Source organism: Palaemon carinicauda, chromosome 24 (genome assembly GCF_036898095.1).
Source record: "Palaemon carinicauda isolate YSFRI2023 chromosome 24, ASM3689809v2, whole genome shotgun sequence".
Classification (NCBI taxonomy): Eukaryota; Metazoa; Arthropoda; class Malacostraca; order Decapoda; family Palaemonidae; genus Palaemon; species Palaemon carinicauda.
The window spans coordinates 2,299,037-2,317,999 of record NC_090748.1 but is presented as its reverse complement, the minus strand read 5'-3'; the positions used below and the strand labels follow the sequence as shown (position 1 = coordinate 2,317,999).

The following is an 18,963-nucleotide window of genomic DNA, read 5'->3' as shown; positions in this document are numbered from 1 at the left end:
TGATGTTTATTAAAAAAATGTAACTTATTTTGTATTTCTTACAGCTGTTACTCAAGTTTCTTTTAATAATTTCAGTAATGAAGAAGAGAGCAACAAAAAGCTTAAACTTGATGACGCTGATGACACTTTGACCAGCAGTGATTTGACCAGAGTCCTTGTAACGAAAATAACAACAGCTAATCCTGTTGAAGACTTTTATGGACTATTGAAAGGAGAAGCTCCAAATTTCAGTCTAAGTATGTTTTTATTGTTCATATAAGAAGTTTTTTATCACAGTAAGTTATTTTGAAGTATTAACCATTTTAAAATCTGTTCTAAAAGAAAATCTTGTAAAACTTAAGCTATGAAAACAGAATTTGTAATTCCAGCTCACGCACACAAAGAAAAAGTATCAAGATTTGGCGTAACATGGTTTATGAATCAAAAGATAAAAAGTATTAATGATATTAAATACCATCTCCCATAATAAGAACGATGTTGCTGAAGGACACTTACTTTAGCGAGAGGAGAGATATAAGGATCCAGCTTACCTGCTCCTTTTATCTCGCAATTTAGATAACTAATAGAGCAAGTAGGGGTGTGAAACTGCAAGGGTTTAGCTGTAGAATTTCCTAAAGTAATCAAATAATTTGAGACTCTATGAGAGAACTCGATTGTAAAGCAGTGAGCATTCTGAAACCTCACTGAAGGAACACTGTATAATTACTGTATGACCAGTTGTTGTTTACATATGATACTGTATTGGTTGCAGACTTGGAGGAGAAGCTGTGTCGATTAGTGACAGTTTGGAAGGGTGTGTGAGAGAAGGAAGTTGAGAGTTAATGTGGGTAAGGGTAAGGTTATGAGATGTACAAGAAGGGAGGATGGTGCTAGATTGAATGTCATGTTGAATGGAGAGTTACTTGAGGAAGTAGATCAGTTTAAGTACTTGGGGTTTTTATGTTGCTGCAAATGGAGTGAAAGCAGATGTACATCAGAGAGTGAACAAAGGATGTAATGTGTGGGGAGCAGTGATGGTAGTAGTAAAGAATAGAGAGTTAGAAATGAATGTTAAGAGAGTTCTGTATTAGAAAGTAATTGTACCATTTATTATGGATGGATTGGAGATGTGGTGAATGAAAGTGACGGAGAGACAGAAATTGAATGTGTTCGAGATGAAGTGTTGAGGAGTATGGCTGTTAAAGTGGATATGAATTTGTTTGAGGGTGGTTTATTCATGTAGAGATGATGGAAAATGGTCATCTGTTGAAGGTGATGAATGCAAGAGTAGATGGGAGAAGTGGAAAAGGAAGGACGAGATTTTAGGTTGATGGATGGAGTTACGAAAGCCCTAGGTGACAGGAGTACAGATGTGAGAGAGGCAAATGAGCATGCTTGGAGTAGAAATGAATGGCTAGCGATTGTGACAGTTCCGATAGACCCTGCTGCTACCTCGGGTCACCTTGGTGACTGCTGAGGTACCGGCAGTAAGGGAGTCAACATATGAAGCTTCGTTTGTGGTGGAAGACAGCTGAGGTTGGACTGTGGCGCCCTTGAAGTACCTACCAAACTCTGCTAAGTCCCTCATCAGACTAAGAGGACCAATGAAGAAGTCTTACCTTTTGTTTCTTTTTGATGTCTGCTACCTCCCAAAATTGGGGAAGTGCCATGGTAGATAGATAGAGTGACCCCTAGAAGCAAGTGGGTAGACAAATGAGACTTGCCTCCCACAAGAAATGATTCACTGGCCTACTGAAAATAACCAAGGAAGTTTAATAAGCTGAGATGTATAAACTCATTACTAACTTGATTGTTAAGGGAGTATTGGCTTGTTATGATGTTATCCACTCTGCAAAAAACATCTAATCTCTTTGCTCATCTTGAACTTGGCTGGTGCTCTTCAGCCTTTATGAAAATCTAAAGTTAGTTGCTCTATGTAAAACACACAGAGTCAGCAGGGAAGACAACTTATAACGCAATAAACACTTGAAACAATCTGAAAGGAGCATATGTTTTTTTTTTTTTTTTAAACAGTGCTTCCTCAGTGTAAGAATTGAATGCTAACAAAACCCATAGGGAAGCCAAATAAAACTCAATGAACACATTTAAAATCTACAAAGGAAAGTGATTCAAGAACACTTCCTATGTGATTTTTCCCAAACAGCATGGCTTTAGTAAAAAAAAAAAAAACTGAATTTAAAGATTTTTGTTTATGTAGTGCAATGATAGAGTCAAGACTCAAAATCAAATTGAAATCTGACGAGTCTTTTAGAAAGCTTAAGACCTAAACAGGAACCAAAATTTCTAGCCTTTTTCAGAATCTGAAACAATAATATAACAAATCAATCTACCTGAGGGATAAAAAGAGCCTTGGAAATAGCTGCGTTCACAGATATGGAAGAATCAGGTGCATCCAACTAAATGTACTCCACTTATGAGTATTTCTCATCAATAAAGTTACGTAGTGTTTAAAAAGGAGATAATGCCTCACTTTCAAAGGTTCTCTCTTCCTCCTGTACTGTAGGTTGAACTGTTTGGTCCCAGGGAAAATCAGCTAATTTCTCTGTTTACCACTATACGGTATAAATTGGGATGCTGTACTTGTGCACAAGTACTCGTTCTGGCAGCTGTACTAGCACCTACTTCAACCCTGCTAGATTTAACATGTGATGAGGTAGCAGCTGAGCTTACTAGAAAACTATGTACACTTATCTGAACCATGGTGAAAATAATAACTTCATTCAACCCATCAACATTTAAGGGAATCATGATATGCCTTGCTATCCACATAAATAATATGAAGTTGTTTAGGAGCGCTTATTTGAGCGAGTTGGGTGACATGAGGGTCAGCTACAAACTTCTTCTCCTGCCTCACAATATGATTGTTTTATAGAGTGACTAGGATTGCAGCCTGCAAGGATTTAACAGAAGAAAGGTCTAAAGTAGCCTAATTAAAGACTTTGAGGCTCTATGAAAGGCTTTTGAATCTGTGCTGTGTAGCGACATTCCAGAACCTTTAATGAAAGAAATATAATTGACACTTGACTCAACATAGGGAGGGGGCTAGATTAGGTTTGGAAGATGCCAGATAGGACCAGAGTACTGTATTTGCTTTCAAGAGAGGATTCACTGGACCTCAGAACTTAAACAGTGGAAGGCAGCCTATGTCAAGACTTATGAAGCTCATCATTATTGAAAGTTAGCTGATTTTGTGAATTGTTTAAAGGTGGAGGTGTGTCATTATCGTTGACATCCTTGCTATAATTAACTAGCCTAGTCTTCCCGGGATTTGAACTGTTAACTAGATCAGCAATCATTGAAATCAACTTTTACATAAGAGGTTCTGTAAGGGAAAAACACTTCACAATGGTTATTTAAATCACAGTAATGCCCCCAATGTTATACACAATGGGAATGATGATCCTGAGGTTTTAGAAACCATACCCATACACATTTCATGCAATAAATGCTAAGAAAACCAGGGGAAGACAACTTTATGTGCAGTGATTTGCTAAACAATATTGAGAGGACTGATCACAATTGAGAAACTGAAAAGAGATCTAGACACACTGGCAAGTCAATTACCACTTACCGCTGGAATGTTACTTCCTTTACTAAGGGCATGTGTATATTGAAGGGAAAGAATATGGGAAAATTTCAATTTTTAAAATTTTACTGGTAAATTTTGATTGAACTAAGGTTGAAAAGCAACTACTCATTTGCCGTGATATAAAACAAATTATTTATATAGTAACTTTATTTGTCTTTCAGAGGGTAAAATCTTACCTTTATGATGTATTAAGTACAAACGCTTACGTATGAAAGTTTGTAAGAAAAATTACCACAAAATAATTATGAAGGCCTACGTGTGAAATTGTTTAGAGAAATCATTGCAAAATTATTAAAGTTGATCAATAACTATAATGTACATGCATATACAAAGGCACTTTCCCCAATTTTTTGGGGTAGCCGACATCAAACAAATGAAACAAAAAAGGGGACCTCTCCTCTCTACGTTCCTCCCAGCCAGACAAGGGACTCAACCGAGTTCGGCTGGTACTGCTAGGGTGCCACAGCCCACCCTCCCCCGTTATCCACCACAGATGAAGCTTCATAACGCTGAATCCCCTACTAGTAATGTACCAATGAAGTAGGTTCAGAGGAAAAAAAATAATATACCACTAGAGTAACCTTTGCATGTCCACAAAATTTTAGATTATAAAAATATCAGGAAAACCTGTACAGTCACACTTCCACTCATGCATATATTTACTGTCATTAGATAATCCCCCCCCCCTTTTTCATGCATGTGGAAATTACACTCCTAAACTTTAGTGATATTTAGAAAAACATTTCAGTGCCTAAAGTCTCTGATAAATCAATATTCAAATAACAAACACAAGATCTGTAAAAGCCTATTTAAGAGTTTTGCCGTATCAGCAGTAAAGGAAATCATCAAGAATTTTTTAAAGTGTTTAACCCTTTTATCTCCAATGGACGTACTGGTACGTTTCACAAAACTCATCCCTTTACCCCCATGGACGTACTGGTACGTCCTTGCAAAAAACTGCTATTTACACTTTTTTGCATATTTTTGATAACTTTTGGAGAAACTTCAGGCATTTTCCAAAATAATGAGACCAACCTGACCTCTATGACGAAAATTAAGACTGTTAGCGCCATTTTAAAAGAAATATATTTCAAAATGTGCGTGAAAAAGAAAACGCCTGGGGGTTAAGGGTTGGGAAGTTCGAAATAGCGTTGGGGGTAAAAGGGTTAATATACTGTAATACTAATTTTAACTTTTCATACAGTTATAATGAAATATTTCCTTTTATTCAGTTTGCAGTCAGATGAGAGATATCATCCTTCAGTTGGTAGAAAGTTGGAGTCCAGGAGCATCTAGTGAAGTGGTTTTGTCAAGGGTCATAGATTCTTTGACAGCTTTTAGAAAGGAATCTTGTCTAATTGATCCATCCCTCTACAATGACCTTATGTCCCAGCTGAAAGATGTTGTCATAAGTAGATCAATTCAGCCGTTATGGGACAGAGTAAAGGAAGGTACGTTGCTTGTGGCTCCTGTTTCATTGAACTTTTTATTTCAGTACCTGTATTAAAGTGTTATGGTAGGGTTGAAATACAATCATTTTGCAAAGCTGAACATCAGTTTTATCAGTAGATTTGTAGATTTTTATTTTATTATGTCAGCAAATGTATTGGTAAAGTTGAAGAACAGCATATAATACATTTGTTCCTATGCATCATACAAACCCTTGACCTGTAATTATGGAGATTGTTTCAGCACAAGTCGGAATCGAGTTAAAGTTGGGTAACAGGTGGTTATCCAGCTAGTGAGGGTGTTTGGTGAGGAGCCCCTTTCCCTTTTCCATCTGGCAAGCCTTCACTTTGGTTTGGCCGCTGTTGTGCACGCATGTACGGACAGCTCCTGTCAAACTTTTTCATTTTCTTTCTCTTTTGCAGAAGTGAATTCTGAAAGTAAGAAGTTTGTTTGTTTGGGGGAAGGGTGAACTATGTAGCTTGTTTATGGCTAAACCAGCTGTAGATCCTCACTCCCTCCATTTGTCTTGTAAGGGGCATGACTTCACAGTCATCCCCGTGTCCTGAGCTAGGTTGTGGCCTCCGGTATAGTGGCAGGCGTACGCCCTAAAGGGAAAGTGCCGAGTGAAGCTTTCGTCAGGGTTGGACCGGGCAATGCTCAATAAGAATCTGAGAAAGTCTTTCGCTGCTTTTGTCTCTTGGGTGGTACGACTGCTGCTGCGGCCCGTGCATACGCCCATGGATCAGTCCACGGGGTTGGTATGCTGCAGAGATCCAGAATACTCAGATCTATGCTGGAAAGCTTTTCAGGTTTTGCTAGTTCGTGGGGAATCCTTAGTGTTCGTTCCTCCCCTTGGGAGGCTGAAAGCTCTTTGTCCGTGACCATGCATATTGCTGACTATGAGTTTCACTTAAAAAGTTGTGAGCTTCCTTAGGTCATCTTGGTAGGCCCTCCATGACTCTGTTGAGGGAGTTCATAGCCAAGGTAACCTGTCCCCCAGTACCCCCTGAGCAATGAAATGTCTCAAAGGTCCCCTTTGTCACCAGTAATGAAGGGTGTGGTGGTTCCACCGTTGTCAGGGAGCCAGGTGGTTTCTCCTCTTAAGCCCCCAAAAATTGGGTAAGAGTAGTTGGGTAGCTCCCGGCCCAGCCGGTAAGGTGCCAATGCGGGAGCCTGGGCTGCAAATTTGGCCAGAAAAGTGAAAAATAAAGGAAAGGTGATTGCTACCCTTGTTCTATCTTGAATGCTGAATAAGCCTAATTGTTATTTAGGAGTTTGTATAAAAAAAAAAATAGTTTTTGTCAAAAACCATGATGTTGACCCTGTTCCAAAGATCCTCACCTCTCCCCCCTATGTCCATTTCCCCTAACCCATGTACCAGGCAAATAGGCAAAAACAAGCAAACTAAAGCAAACTGCTACAGTATAATTCCTTGCCCATATTTTCTATATAGGAAAAAAGTTATATCGTGAAAATATATCAATCATATTCTACTTGTTGTTGTTGTAGATGGCCTGGCCACTGGACAGACATAGGATCTTGCGATTCTACAGCCTGTAAATATTCTTCTTAACGTGATTTGTAAAAAAACTATGGTAATTGTTTACTATCACACAGTGGCTGAAATGCATGCAAAGCAGCTGATGTTATCTGAATGGGTCATTCTTAACAAAACAACTGTTTTTTTAATGGCTGTATGCCTGATATCTGAAGTAACTACAAGTATTATAACTACTCAAAAACTTTTATACTGTTCTGGATAGGGAAGTTTAGAATTAGTTGGGTAATAGATAAAACCTGGGTTTGATCCTTGTATTTGGCTAAGTCCTGTGAAGCACTCGCTAATCCACATTGAATCAATATTAAGAAAATCTTCTACAAAATTTCATTGGATTTAAGAAATGTTTCTAATGAATCTTTCAAATTAGGAATCTATGGAGCTTTTTGATAAATATTTAGTAGTATTTTGTATGTATTATTGTATGGTTTTTATTAATAAAAACACATTATGTTACAGCAAATAATTATCAAGCACAAACCAGAAATGATTGCCATTTATAAAATAAATAAAATATGAAAGAGAAATAATGTACGAAAAGGTAGGCAAAGTAAGATCTAAAAGGATACAGACATAGAGTATTAAAGTTGAAAATATTTTGTAAGATAAAGAATATAATGCAGCACAATAATATAGTGTTTTGTTTGTTTTTTAATTTGAGATTTCTCTCTTTTTTTTTATAAAGGAAACCTTGGATTAGTCACTACAGAGGAGAGTTTAAAAAGCTCTGTAAGTTCAACTTCTGCGATAGCATTTCTTGAGCTGGAAGCAGAAGCCCCACAGGAATTACCAGAACCAAAGCAGGAAGATGATGAAGTTGAGGATTTAGTAAGTAGAATTATTATAACATGTATTGGATTCTATTTCTCTTATGTCTCATTTCTTTGCAGGTACAATTCTAGAGTGGATATGAATGTGTTGAGGTGGTTTGGCCATGTTGAGAGAATGGAAAATAGCTGTCTGCTAAAGAAGGTGTTGAATGCAAGAGTTGATGGGATAAGTACAAGAGGAAGGCCAAGGTTTGGGTGGATGGATGGAGTGAAGAAAGCTCTGGGTGATAGGATAAATGTGAGCGAGGCAAGAGAGCGTGCTAGAAATAGGAATGAATGGCGAGCGATTGTGACGCAGTTCCAGTAGGCCCTGCTGCTTCCTCCGGTGCCTTAGATGATCGCGGAGGTAGCAGCAGTAGGGGATTCAGCATTATGAAGCTTCATCTGTGGTGGATAACGGGGGAGGGTGGGCTGTGGCACCCTAGCAGTACCAGCTGAACTCGGTTGAGTCCCTTGTCAGGCTGGGAGGAACGTAGAGAGTAAAGGTCCCCTTTTTGTTTTGTTTCATTTGTTGATGTCGGCTACCCCCCAAAATTGGGGGAAGTGCCTTGGTATATCTATGTATGTATGTACAGTTCTATTTACTGGTAAATGATGATAAATGAATAAGACTGATTGTTACGTGTTTTAGACATTGCCTCAAGCAATGATGAGCCTTTTAAAAAGTTAACGATTTTATTTGATAAAAAGAAAGGTGGAAAACATCACATACATACTTTAGTATGTCAATAATGATGAGAAATTCAGTAACAAGATGTTGACCTGATGGTAATGAATATATTTTATTAAATACAGTGAAAGAATCAACTCTCATAGGTGAATTGTCATTGGCTCTATGGATCGATATATTGCTTTACTATACACTTCTTTCTTAATCTTATCCTTTGTTAGAGGAGTTTGATCTGAATAATTACTGCTTTACGTTATTGCAAATAGCTGTTCTATGAACTTATTTTGTTTGTTGAAATGCTATTACAGTACTTGTTTTTTTTTTAATTATTTATCAAGACTATTCAAGTTTAAAAGTAGTACATGTACTATGAATGATGCCTTATTTTCTATAAAAATGGCCCGAAAGCTTGAAGTCTTTCTAAAACAGGTGGTCATTTTCTTTTATCAGCTTTCTTCCACATTACTTTCTCCCTAACAAATATCAAAAACATATGTAGCTATTTTTACAGAAGAAAACACTATGAAAATGGTCTTACAAAAATAACATATTTTGTTAAGAACTTGTAATGATAAAAGCATCATACTGGGGTATAGATGATGATAATTGCTACTGTACTCTCATTTTAAGTAGTTATTGATAGTTTTTAAAAGGTAAAAGTAGTAAAATGCTTAATTTTTCAATTTCTAAAATTCTATGTTATATGTAGTGTTTTTTCTGAGGGTGTGTGACTGTTAACCTTTTGAGAGCCATTGGATGTAATTTACACCCACTCTTTCTACTCCCTTCAGTACTAATACCAGTTTCTTTCTTATTTTTTTTTATTTTACATATTTGAAAATTATACAAAACACCAAAGATTATATATCAATGGAAAGGAAATGTTGTCAGCTATACGATAATAACCGTCATGAAGTCTTACCGTTTATGATTTTTTGTGCCAAGATGAATTGAGTGAGGTGTCACCCAAAAATGACCCGGGGCTTAAGTGCCAAATCATTTGGTGAGAGATTGGGAGGATATTTTTCTCATTTTCTAAGCTAAAAGTTTATAAATCAGTTTGTTTTAGAAAGTAGAACATATGCCAAAAACATCATATCCAGTTCAGTACCAAACGTAACAAATTTTCCACATGAGAAGTAAAGGGCAATGAAAGGATGCCTTCTAGAGTATAGATTTTATTTTTTTGAATGAAACTTTTCTGAAATTCAAGGGTTATTCATTCTCTCGTTGAAAAACTTGGCTATGATGAAGATAAAAATAAAATTGTATGAAACCTTATTTGTTCCGTAACCGAAATACAAACCACGCTATTTACAAAGGGTATTACTTTTAGCGCAGCTGAAATGACGAGCCAATAGTTTTTAACGAGGGTTAATTACCCCCGCGCTAGTTAGCGGGGGGTGGGGAAGGGTAGCTTGCTACCCCTCCCCCCTCCACACACCGGTGACTTGCTTCACTTCACTTTTGGCTCGGCGGTGATCAGACGTGTCTGTTCATCGCCTTCGTGACAGCCTTTAATTTTCTGCTTTTTCTTTTCAGCTTGTGTGATTGGTTGGAAGTTGACCTTCAGTTATTTTCTTTTATTTACTATGCGTACATGCCCTGGAGTTGCCGGCCGTCCTTGTGGGACTTTCATGTCGGACGTTATTACGGATCCTCACACCCTCTGCCCTCAATGTTGGGGCCGACGGTGCGACCAGGATAACATGTGCCGTGAGTGCAGGGAGTGGTCTGCCTCCCAGTGGGAGAGGTTTGGCCGTCGGCGTAAGAAGAAGTCCAAGAGAGACCGTTCTCCTCCGGGGTTAGCCTTGAAGGAGGAAGGTTCTCGGGACTCTTCTTCCGCCGCCCAAACCTCCTCCGAAGCTCCCCCTCGTCCGCCTCCTAAGGAGAGTCGTCCAAGTGGGAGCGCAGGCCCTTGTTCTGTTTCCCTACCTTCGGTTGGGGGAGAGGGCGTCGCCTCCCATAGCGAGGCGGTTCCCCCTCCTCCTCCGGGGGAGGTTATTGATAATAATGCCTTATCCAGTGATGATCTTTTACAGATTTGGTCGTCCCTGGGGCTTAAGGGCTTGCCCTCCAGGGTCGCTCTTATTGACCTTGTCTCGTTGGGGGCCGCTGTTAAACAGTCGCCGGTGGTAGCGGAGGTAGACCCTCTGTCTATTGTCGACGTAGTGGTGACAGAGGCCTCCGACGTGGCTGGGCCTTCCGACGCAGGTGCTGTTGCTGGTGATGGTGCTCAAGGCTCTCCTCCTCCTTCCGTGCATCCTTCGAAGGGGGAAGTCAGTCCTTCGGTCTCGACTGCTGCCCAGCTTCCTTCTGAGGGAAGTGTTTTGACGGAGACTCCCCTTCGGAGGACCGATGGTCCCGACGATCTCCCCCGAGGCCGCCTCCGCCGTAAGGCTCACCGCCCTCTACGCCACAAGGGCCTCCCTTCCCCTTACAGGGGGACTAAGAGGCGCCTTTTTGGGTCTTCGTCCTCCGGGGGGGACTCTCCTCGTCAGCCTCAACCGGCTGCTCTGCCCTCCTTGAACCTCTCTGCAGACCGCTCACCATCTCCTGCCGGATCTTCGCCTTCTGGAGAACTCGTCACCCGACGGGCAACGGTCCCTTCGGGGCTAAGGGATTCTTCCCTTACGCGAGCAGGGCTAGCGCACAAGCGCTCTCCTGCTCGCCAAGACTCTCCTGCTCGCCGACGCTCACCTGCTCGTCGGCTCTCTCCTGATGTTCGCCCCCCTCGCCAGCGCTCTCCTGCTCGTCAGCTCTCTTCCGAGCGTCAGCGCTCATTTGAGGACCATCGCCCTGCGGTCTCTGACCACCCTTTAGTTCCTGCTGAACTCCCTGCTCACCATCCACCTGGTCCTGTGGCTACGCAACATCGTGCTGCGCGTGTGTCAGAAACACATGTTCGCCAACGCGCCAGCGATCTTCCCGTTCCTGCTCGTGAACGCGCCGCACCACCTGTCCTCTCACAGGACACGCGTCGACCTTCTGCTCGCCAGCGATCACCTACACATGCTGCTCGCCATCGCACGACCCTGCATGATCGCCCGCTTACGCATGCTGCTCCTCATCGCACAACCCTGAACGATCGCCCTCCTGCGGATGCTGATCACCATCGCACCCTTTCACGCGATCATTCACCTGCGCATGCTGCTCGCCATCGCACAACCCTGCACGATCGCCCGCTTACGCATGCTGCTCCTCATCGCACAACCCTGAACGATCGCCCTCCTGCGGATGCTGATCACCATCGCACCCTTTCACGCGATCATTCACCTGCGCATGCTGCTCGCCATCGCACAACCCTGCACGATCGCCCGCTTACGCATGCTGCTCCTCATCGCACAACCCTGAACGATCGCCCTCCTGCGGATGCTGATCACCATCGCACCCTTTCACGCGATCATTCACCTGCGCATGCTGCTCGCCATCGCACAACCCTGCACGATCGCCCGCTTACGCATGCTGCTCCTCATCGCACAACCCTGAACGCTCGCCCTCTTGCGGATGCTGATCACCATCGCACCCTATCACGCGATCATTCACCTACACATGCTGCTCGCCATCGCTTACCATCACCCGGTCATTATCTCCAGCGATCTTCTTCACCTACGCGGCAGCACGATCCCTCGCCGTCGCGCCATCGCTTGCGTTCGTCACCTCGGACACGTGTTCATTTACCTGCCCACCCTCACGCCCACTCGCCTGCGCGCCCGCGCGATCATTCGCCTGCGCGACCGTTCGCCCTCGCGCGACCATAGTTCGCGGCGAATTCCACAGCCGGTGGTAGCAGCAGGGACGCGTGCTCCTAGACGGCACTCGGGATCACCTCCATCCAAGCACAGGTTGGTAGTGCAGGACGAAGACAGGTCAGTACAGCTTTCTTCCCCACCTTCTTTTCAGGCAGGTACCGTCGTGTCCACTCCAAAGAATCGCCCGATTCCTTTCACCTTAGCGAGGATTTCGGACTCTGTGTCCTTGGAGCAGCAGACTTGGTTTGGTCCGCTGGCACGGGCGTTAGTGAGGGTTATGAAACCAGCACTCGCCGGCCAGGGTAACAAACCAGCGGCTGTCTCTCCTACGCTGAAGAGAAAGAGAGGAGTGGACTTCGTGGTGACTTCCCCCAGGGCGAAGTTGGTTCCCAAGAGGTCGGTCTCGAGGGTCCCCTCTCCTGCACGAGTACTCTCTCCTTCTCCCGTGGACGAGGCCTTTCCGTCCTCAGGTGAGTCCAGTGGGGCGGTAGTCTTCCCCTCGGCACCAGGGGGGGAGACTTCGCTTCAGGCAGGAGAATCGTCTCGTGAGGAAGGGGCCCCTCGAACCTCGTTGTTGGGATCCTGTATCCCTCCCAGGAGGGAACCCAAGGATTCCAAGACCATCCCTAAATCCTCTGCAAGGATTCGTCAGGAACCCACGACTACCCAGGGGAATGTCCACGTATCACCCCAGGAAGAGATTCCTGGGGCAGGAGACTTAGCTGCCAGCCCGCAGGGAGGAGAACAGCAAGAGTCCGAACATGCCTTCTGGCAGGTCCTAAGCCTGATAAGGCAACTTAACAGTCTTACGGATCCAGTCATCCCCCCCGTGAAGGCAAAGACACGATTCTGGATGAAGTGTTTGACGTTCGGAAGGCCCCTAAGACCAGTGCAGCTCTGCCCTGGTCTCGGGGGCTGAAGAGTGCCAGAGCTAGGGCCAATGCTCAGCTCGCACTTCTTGCCTCCTCCAGTCGTTCCACTGCCGGGAACAAACTCATCCCTCCTCCTCGCCTTCAGCAGAGGAGGTATTTCGAGATCCTGGGTGAGCACAACCTCGCTCTTCCTCTCCATCACTCTGTGGAGGAGCTGGCGAAGGGAGTTCCCTTGGAGAAACTCTCTGCCCGGCAGGTGTCGTTCTCGGCGGCAGAGATCCTTAACCACGAGAAGGTCGCTAAGTGTGCCATGCAGGCCACTTCGTGGCTGGACTTCTGGTTAGGATCTCTGGGCATCCTATTGCGATCGGAGGACTTGTCCAAGGAGACCAATAGGAAGGCCCTAGAGACCTTCTTGCTCTCGGGCACCCGCTCCATCGAGTTTTTGGCGCACCAGGTTACCACCCTGTGGGCCAACTCGGTGTTGAAGCGTCGCGATGCTGTGTCCGAGAGATTCCATCCGAAGGTCCCCGCCGTAGATGTGTGTAGGCTCCGACATGCCTCCCTCCTGGGGGAGAGCCTGTTTGAGCCTCAAGACTTGGAGCGAACGGCTGAGAGGTGGAGGAAATCCAGCACGGACTCCCTCCTCCACAGGGCCCTTACAACTCGGCCCTATAAGCCTCCAGCCCCGCCACAACAGCAGCAACAGCCTCGTAAGGCTCCCAAACAGGCACCGGCAGCTAAGAAAGTGGTGTCTAAGCCCCAGCCCTTTCCAGCCAAGGTCAAGAGGGGCGGTAAGTCCTCCAGGGGAGGCAAGACTTCTAGGGGTGGCGGCCGCGGCCGCAAGCCCTAAGGGTGGCAGTCCCCCTGCGTGTCCACCTGTGGGGGGATGCCTTCAGCGTTGCGTCCGCAGGTGGCAACATCACGGGGCCAATGCTTGGACGGTCTCAGTGATCGGCCAAGGTTATCGCGTCCCGTTCACGTCATCTCAACCTCCCCTGACAGCGAATCCAGTGTCGTTGAGCTCCTATGCCATGGGATCGGCAAAGGGGCTGGCCCTTCAGGCCGAAGTCGAGACCATGTTCGAGAAGGGTGCTCTCCAGGAGGTCGTGGACGGCTCTCCAGGCGTCTTCAGTCGACTCTTTCTTGTAAAGAAGGCTACTGGAGGCTGGAGACCCGTCATCGATCTCTCGGCTCTGAACAGGTTTGTCAAACAAACCCGGTTCAGCATGGAGACAGCAGACACGGTCAGACTTGCGGTGAGACCACAAGACTTCATGTGTACACTGGATCTAAAGGACGCGTACTTCCAGATCCCAATCCATCCGTCTTCCAGGAAGTACCTGAGATTCTGCCTAGACAACAAGATCTACCAGTTCAAGGTGCTGTGTTTCGGTCTCTCCACAGCTCCTCAGGTGTTCACCAGAGTGTTCACCCTGATTTCGACTTGGGCGCACAGGAACGGCATTCGTCTCCTTCGTTACCTAGACGATTGGCTGATCCTAGCAGACTCGGAGTCGACCCTTCTTCGACACCGAGACAGGCTTCTAGATCTTTGCCAGGATCTGGGGATCGTGGTAAACCTCGAGAAGTCCTCTCTGCAGCCGTCCCAACGACTGGTTTATCTAGGCATGCTAATAGACACCATTCTCCACAAAGCCTTTCCATCAGACGACCGGATAGCAAGGCTGAGGAGGGTGGCGGAACCTTTCCTCAGGCGAAAAGAACTCCCCGCCCAATCGTGGTTGCGTCTCTTAGGCCACCTATCCTCCCTGGCCCGTCTGGTTCCAAACAGCCGCCTGAGGATGAGATCCCTTCAATGGCGGCTCAAGTCCCGGTGGAACCAAGGATCCGATTCCCCGGACATTCTGATCCCAATGGGGTCTCTGGAACAGACGGACTTGCGGTGGTGGCTGGCCGACGAGAACCTGCGAAAGGGAGTGAGTCTTCTCGTCCTCCCCCCGGAATTGACTCTGTTTTCGGACGCGTCAAAAGAAGGGTGGGGGGCGCACGTTCTGAACCAGAGGGCCTCAGGCCTTTGGTCAGAATCAGAAAAGTGCCTACACATCAACCTTCTAGAATTGAAGGCCGTCTTTCTGGCCCTTCAACAGTTCCAACGGTTCCTGGCGGGTCACTCCGTGGTGGTGATGAGCGACAACACCACGGTAGTGGCTTATATCAACAAGCAGGGAGGCACTTTTTCGCAACAGCTATCCCATCTTGCAGTAGAGACTCTGAGGTGGACCGAAACCCACTCGATAACACTATCAGCTCGCTTCATTCCTGGCAAGAGGAATGTGCTCGCCGACAGTCTGAGCAGGGCTTCGCAGATAGTGAGTACCGAGTGGTCTTTGGATCCTCAGATAGCCAACAAAGTCCTGACTTTGTGGGGTTCCCCGACGGTGGACTTGTTCGCGACAGCCTTGAACTTCAAGCTGCCCCTGTACTGCTCACCAGTCCCGGACCCCAAGGCACTCTGGCAAGATGCTTTCCAGCAACGGTGGGACAACATCGACGTGTACGCCTTCCCACCATTCTGTCTGATGAGAAGGGTGCTCAACAGGACCAGACTATCGGTCAACTGTTCCATGACTCTAGTAGCTCCGCTATGGCATCACGCAGAATGGTTTCCGGACCTTCTGCAACTCCTGATGGAACTCCCAAGGGAGCTTCCTCCACGACACGAGCTTCTCAGACAACCCCACTCCGGTGTCCCTCACAGGGCCGTAGCCTCGCTTCGGCTTCACGCCTGGAGACTATCCAGCGTCTCCTCGCGGAGAGAGGCTTTTCGCAACAGGTTGCGGAGAGAATGTCTCGGCACCTGCGAAGGTCCTCTGAGGGAGTCTACCAAGCGAAGTGGAGAGTCTTTTGTGGTTGGTGTCGTGGAAGGGGTATCTCTCCACTCGATGCCACTATTCCAGCAATAGCGGACTTCCTTGTGTATCTGCGAGAAGAAATGCGCCTTTCTGTCTCGGCAGTGAAAGGCTATCGCTCAGCCTTAAGCTTGGCCTTCAGATTGAAGGGCGTGGATATTTCTTCATCGCTAGAACTCTCTTTACTCATACGTAGCTATGAGCTTACCTTCCCCCAGTCGGAAGTGAGACCCCCTCCTTGGAACGTGGTTCGAGTCCTCAGGTCTCTCAAGGGACCTCCCTTCGAGCCATTACGCCAGGCCTCCGATCGCCACCTGTCTTGGAAGACGGCTTTCCTACTCGCCTTGGCCTCGGCTAAGCGAGTTAGTGAACTTCATGGTCTCTCGTACGACATCGCCCATTCAAGGGGATGGGGGGAGGTAACGTTCAGGTTCGTCCCTGAGTTTGTGGCCAAGACTCAGAATCCTGGAGTGCCGGATCCTCGGTTCGACTCTTTCAGGATCGCGAGTCTCCGTTCTGTAACAAACGACCCAGACCAGTTGCTACTATGCCCAGTGAGGTATCTGAGGTACTACTTGAAGAGAACGGCTGCAGTCCGTCCTCATGTGCGAGCTTTGTTTGTGAGCACAGGCAGGACAAAGAGGAGGGTCACCAGGAACACCATCTCTGCTTGGATTCGAAGGGTTATCCACCATGCCCTGAATCCTGACCCTCCTCCGTCACGTCGCCCTCGGGCCCACGATGTCAGGGGTATTGCTACATCCCTGGCCTTCAAGAGAAACTTCTCTGTGACGCAGGTACTTCAAGCTGGGGTCTGGAAGCGTCAAACGACCTTCACAGCCCACTACCTGCAAGACGTGACCCACAGGAGCCTCGATACGTTCTCTATCGGCCCTGTGGTGGCTGCACAACAGCTGGTCTAACCTCAGGCTCCTTTTTGGACAAGTAGCAGTAGGTTGAGGGCGTTGTTACCCGGTCTTAGTCTGTGTGAATGAAAGAGTATGTCTGACCCTTACTTCTTTCTTCATTCTCCCCTCTCTTGGGGAAGCAGCATCCTGGTCCTCGCATAGCTGACCTCGACCTCTGCAGGTAACCCATGCTTCTTTGTGCTCCTAGTATTAAGCTTAATACTGTTGCGTCTCCCATACCCTGACGAGGTGGTATGGGGAACGTCCTATCCTAGAATTCCTATCTGAAGGTCTCAAGGTCAACTTCATAGGACGAGTCACACTCTCCTCCTCACACTACTTATGTAGGCCACTCGTTCCTAGCGATGCTAGGAACCTGTGAGGTACAGGGGCTCCCTCTCTCTAGTGCTGCTCACTGAGGGATCGAGCCCCCGGGCAAGCCGAAGTCAGTAAGGCTGGGGACTTTCCACCCTTCCTAAGGGGTAAGTCACCCTTTGTAAATAGCGTGGTTTGTATTTCGGTTACGGAACAAATGACAAATTCGAAGATAGTTTTTATTTTTCCTAACCATACAAACCTTAGCTATTTACACATATGTGCCCGCCATCCCTGACCCCCAAGTCAAGTCCTACCTCTAAGTGAAGTGAAGCAAGTCACCGGTGTGTGGAGGGGGGAGGGGTAGCAAGCTACCCTTCCCCACCCCCCGCTAACTAGCGCGGGGGTAATTAACCCTCGTTAAAAACTATTGGCTCGTCATTTCAGCTGCGCTAAAAGTAATACCCTTTGTAAATAGCTAAGGTTTGTATGGTTAGGAAAAATAAAAATTATCTTCGAATTTGTCATGTTTCCGCTTGTAAAGATACAGTGGGTAGTATTATGTAAACAAACACCATCTTGATTTCCCATTCTTTCAGTTGGATCTAAGTGATGACTACAAAGCTAGAATTTATTTTTTAGTTCACCTTTATGTTAGGATTGAAAATTAAACATCTATATTGAGAGCATTTGTAGACTTTAAAATTATTAGACTATTTTCAGTGAAATTAGTTCCTCATTCATTATGCATTAGTTTGGGGTCAGATACCTGGACTTCCCTTTCCCTGCTTCCTCCCCCCCCCCCCTTCTACTTCTTGCAAAGTCCATTCAGGTAGATCAGGATAATGATTTGGTATCCATAATGTAGTGGCGTTTGGATTAGATGTTTTCAAGATCTTACCTTTGAATTGATAGTATGTTAGACATGGACTATAGTCAGTGGAGTGAAAAATAACAGAGGGGAGAGGGCATATGGTTTGAAATGTAACGAGATAACTAATCAGCTGAGCAGTGTTAAGTCAAATGACGATGTTTGTGTAGTATTGGGATCATATGTCAGTATTTGGCAATGGGTAAACCAATATGCATGTGTTCTTCAGTTCTCTCATCTAGAGGTTTAAGTACACAGTTCTATTCACATTCCAGATTATGATTATGTGTTTTAGGAAATTCTTAAGGAAATTATTATTGTAGAATGAAAAATTCTCACTATACTACTTTATACTGTATATATTGATGGCTCTAAATCTTTGAAGGGTGCTCCTTGTGCTGCTGTATCCTCAGAAAAATTATTTTCATTAATTTCTGAAGTATCATTATTTACATATGAACTACAGTATTAGCCATATATTTTTTTTTCAAATTGGTAAAATAATTGAAGATTGGTAAATCTTAAATTGGTCATGCATTCTAAATTCTGATTCTATAAGTACCACAGAAGCCTCCGAAGGTTACACAACACACAAGAACCAACTTGTTGGAATTGTTTGTTATGAAAAAGCTGGTACTGCTGCTAAAATGGTAATAGATTTACTACAACTTGACATAAAACTCTCTTGTAATTTCATAATAATGAAAAGGCAAACTGTAGGGAATAATGAATCAGAAAACCATAAAGTGAAACAAATTAAACCAATTTTTTCTTCATGGTAATCATCAGATCAGAAAGACAAAAGAACCGAAGTCATTTTAGCAAGATTACATGTTGGTCATATGAGATTGACGCGCGGGTTTTTAATGTGCACACCTCGTGAAACTGTACCCAAGTTCAGGGACAGTGGCAGTTTTAACCAGAAGACAAATGCAGAAGTTTCAGAAGAAACAAATTTATGTTGAGGTCAGAAAACTATTTTCTAATTTTATATGATTTTGAGTTCTGTTTTTAAGAAGCACAGACCTAACTAGAAAAGCACTCTTGAGAGCTTATTTTTCGAAACAAGCTTACCTTTCCAAGAATCAAATTAGACCGTAGGTGTACTTACTTGAAGTCTGCATGACAACCATGTGCAAACTTGTGGTTAAGGTTAGGGTTAATTTGCTCGACCTTGACCTTAGCTTTGACGTAGGACTTTCAAAATTGAATCACTTCCATGTCTCAAAACAGCTATTAATCCATGAAAGTCTCATTACTCTATAAGTAAAATAGT

The 18,963-nt window shown here is 45.0% G+C and overlaps 1 protein-coding gene across 1 annotated transcript in view; it reads left to right on the top strand.

Moving 5' to 3' along the window:
* Ku80 overlaps positions 1-18,963 on the top strand; it is an 83,291-nt gene that overhangs the window by 63,789 nt on the left and 539 nt on the right. The window contains exons 14-16 of the mRNA XM_068347953.1: positions 76-236; positions 4,822-5,040; positions 7,282-7,424. Coding sequence (XP_068204054.1) covers positions 76-236; positions 4,822-5,040; positions 7,282-7,424 — 523 coding nt within the window. The remainder of the gene's footprint in view (positions 1-75; positions 237-4,821; positions 5,041-7,281; positions 7,425-18,963) is intronic.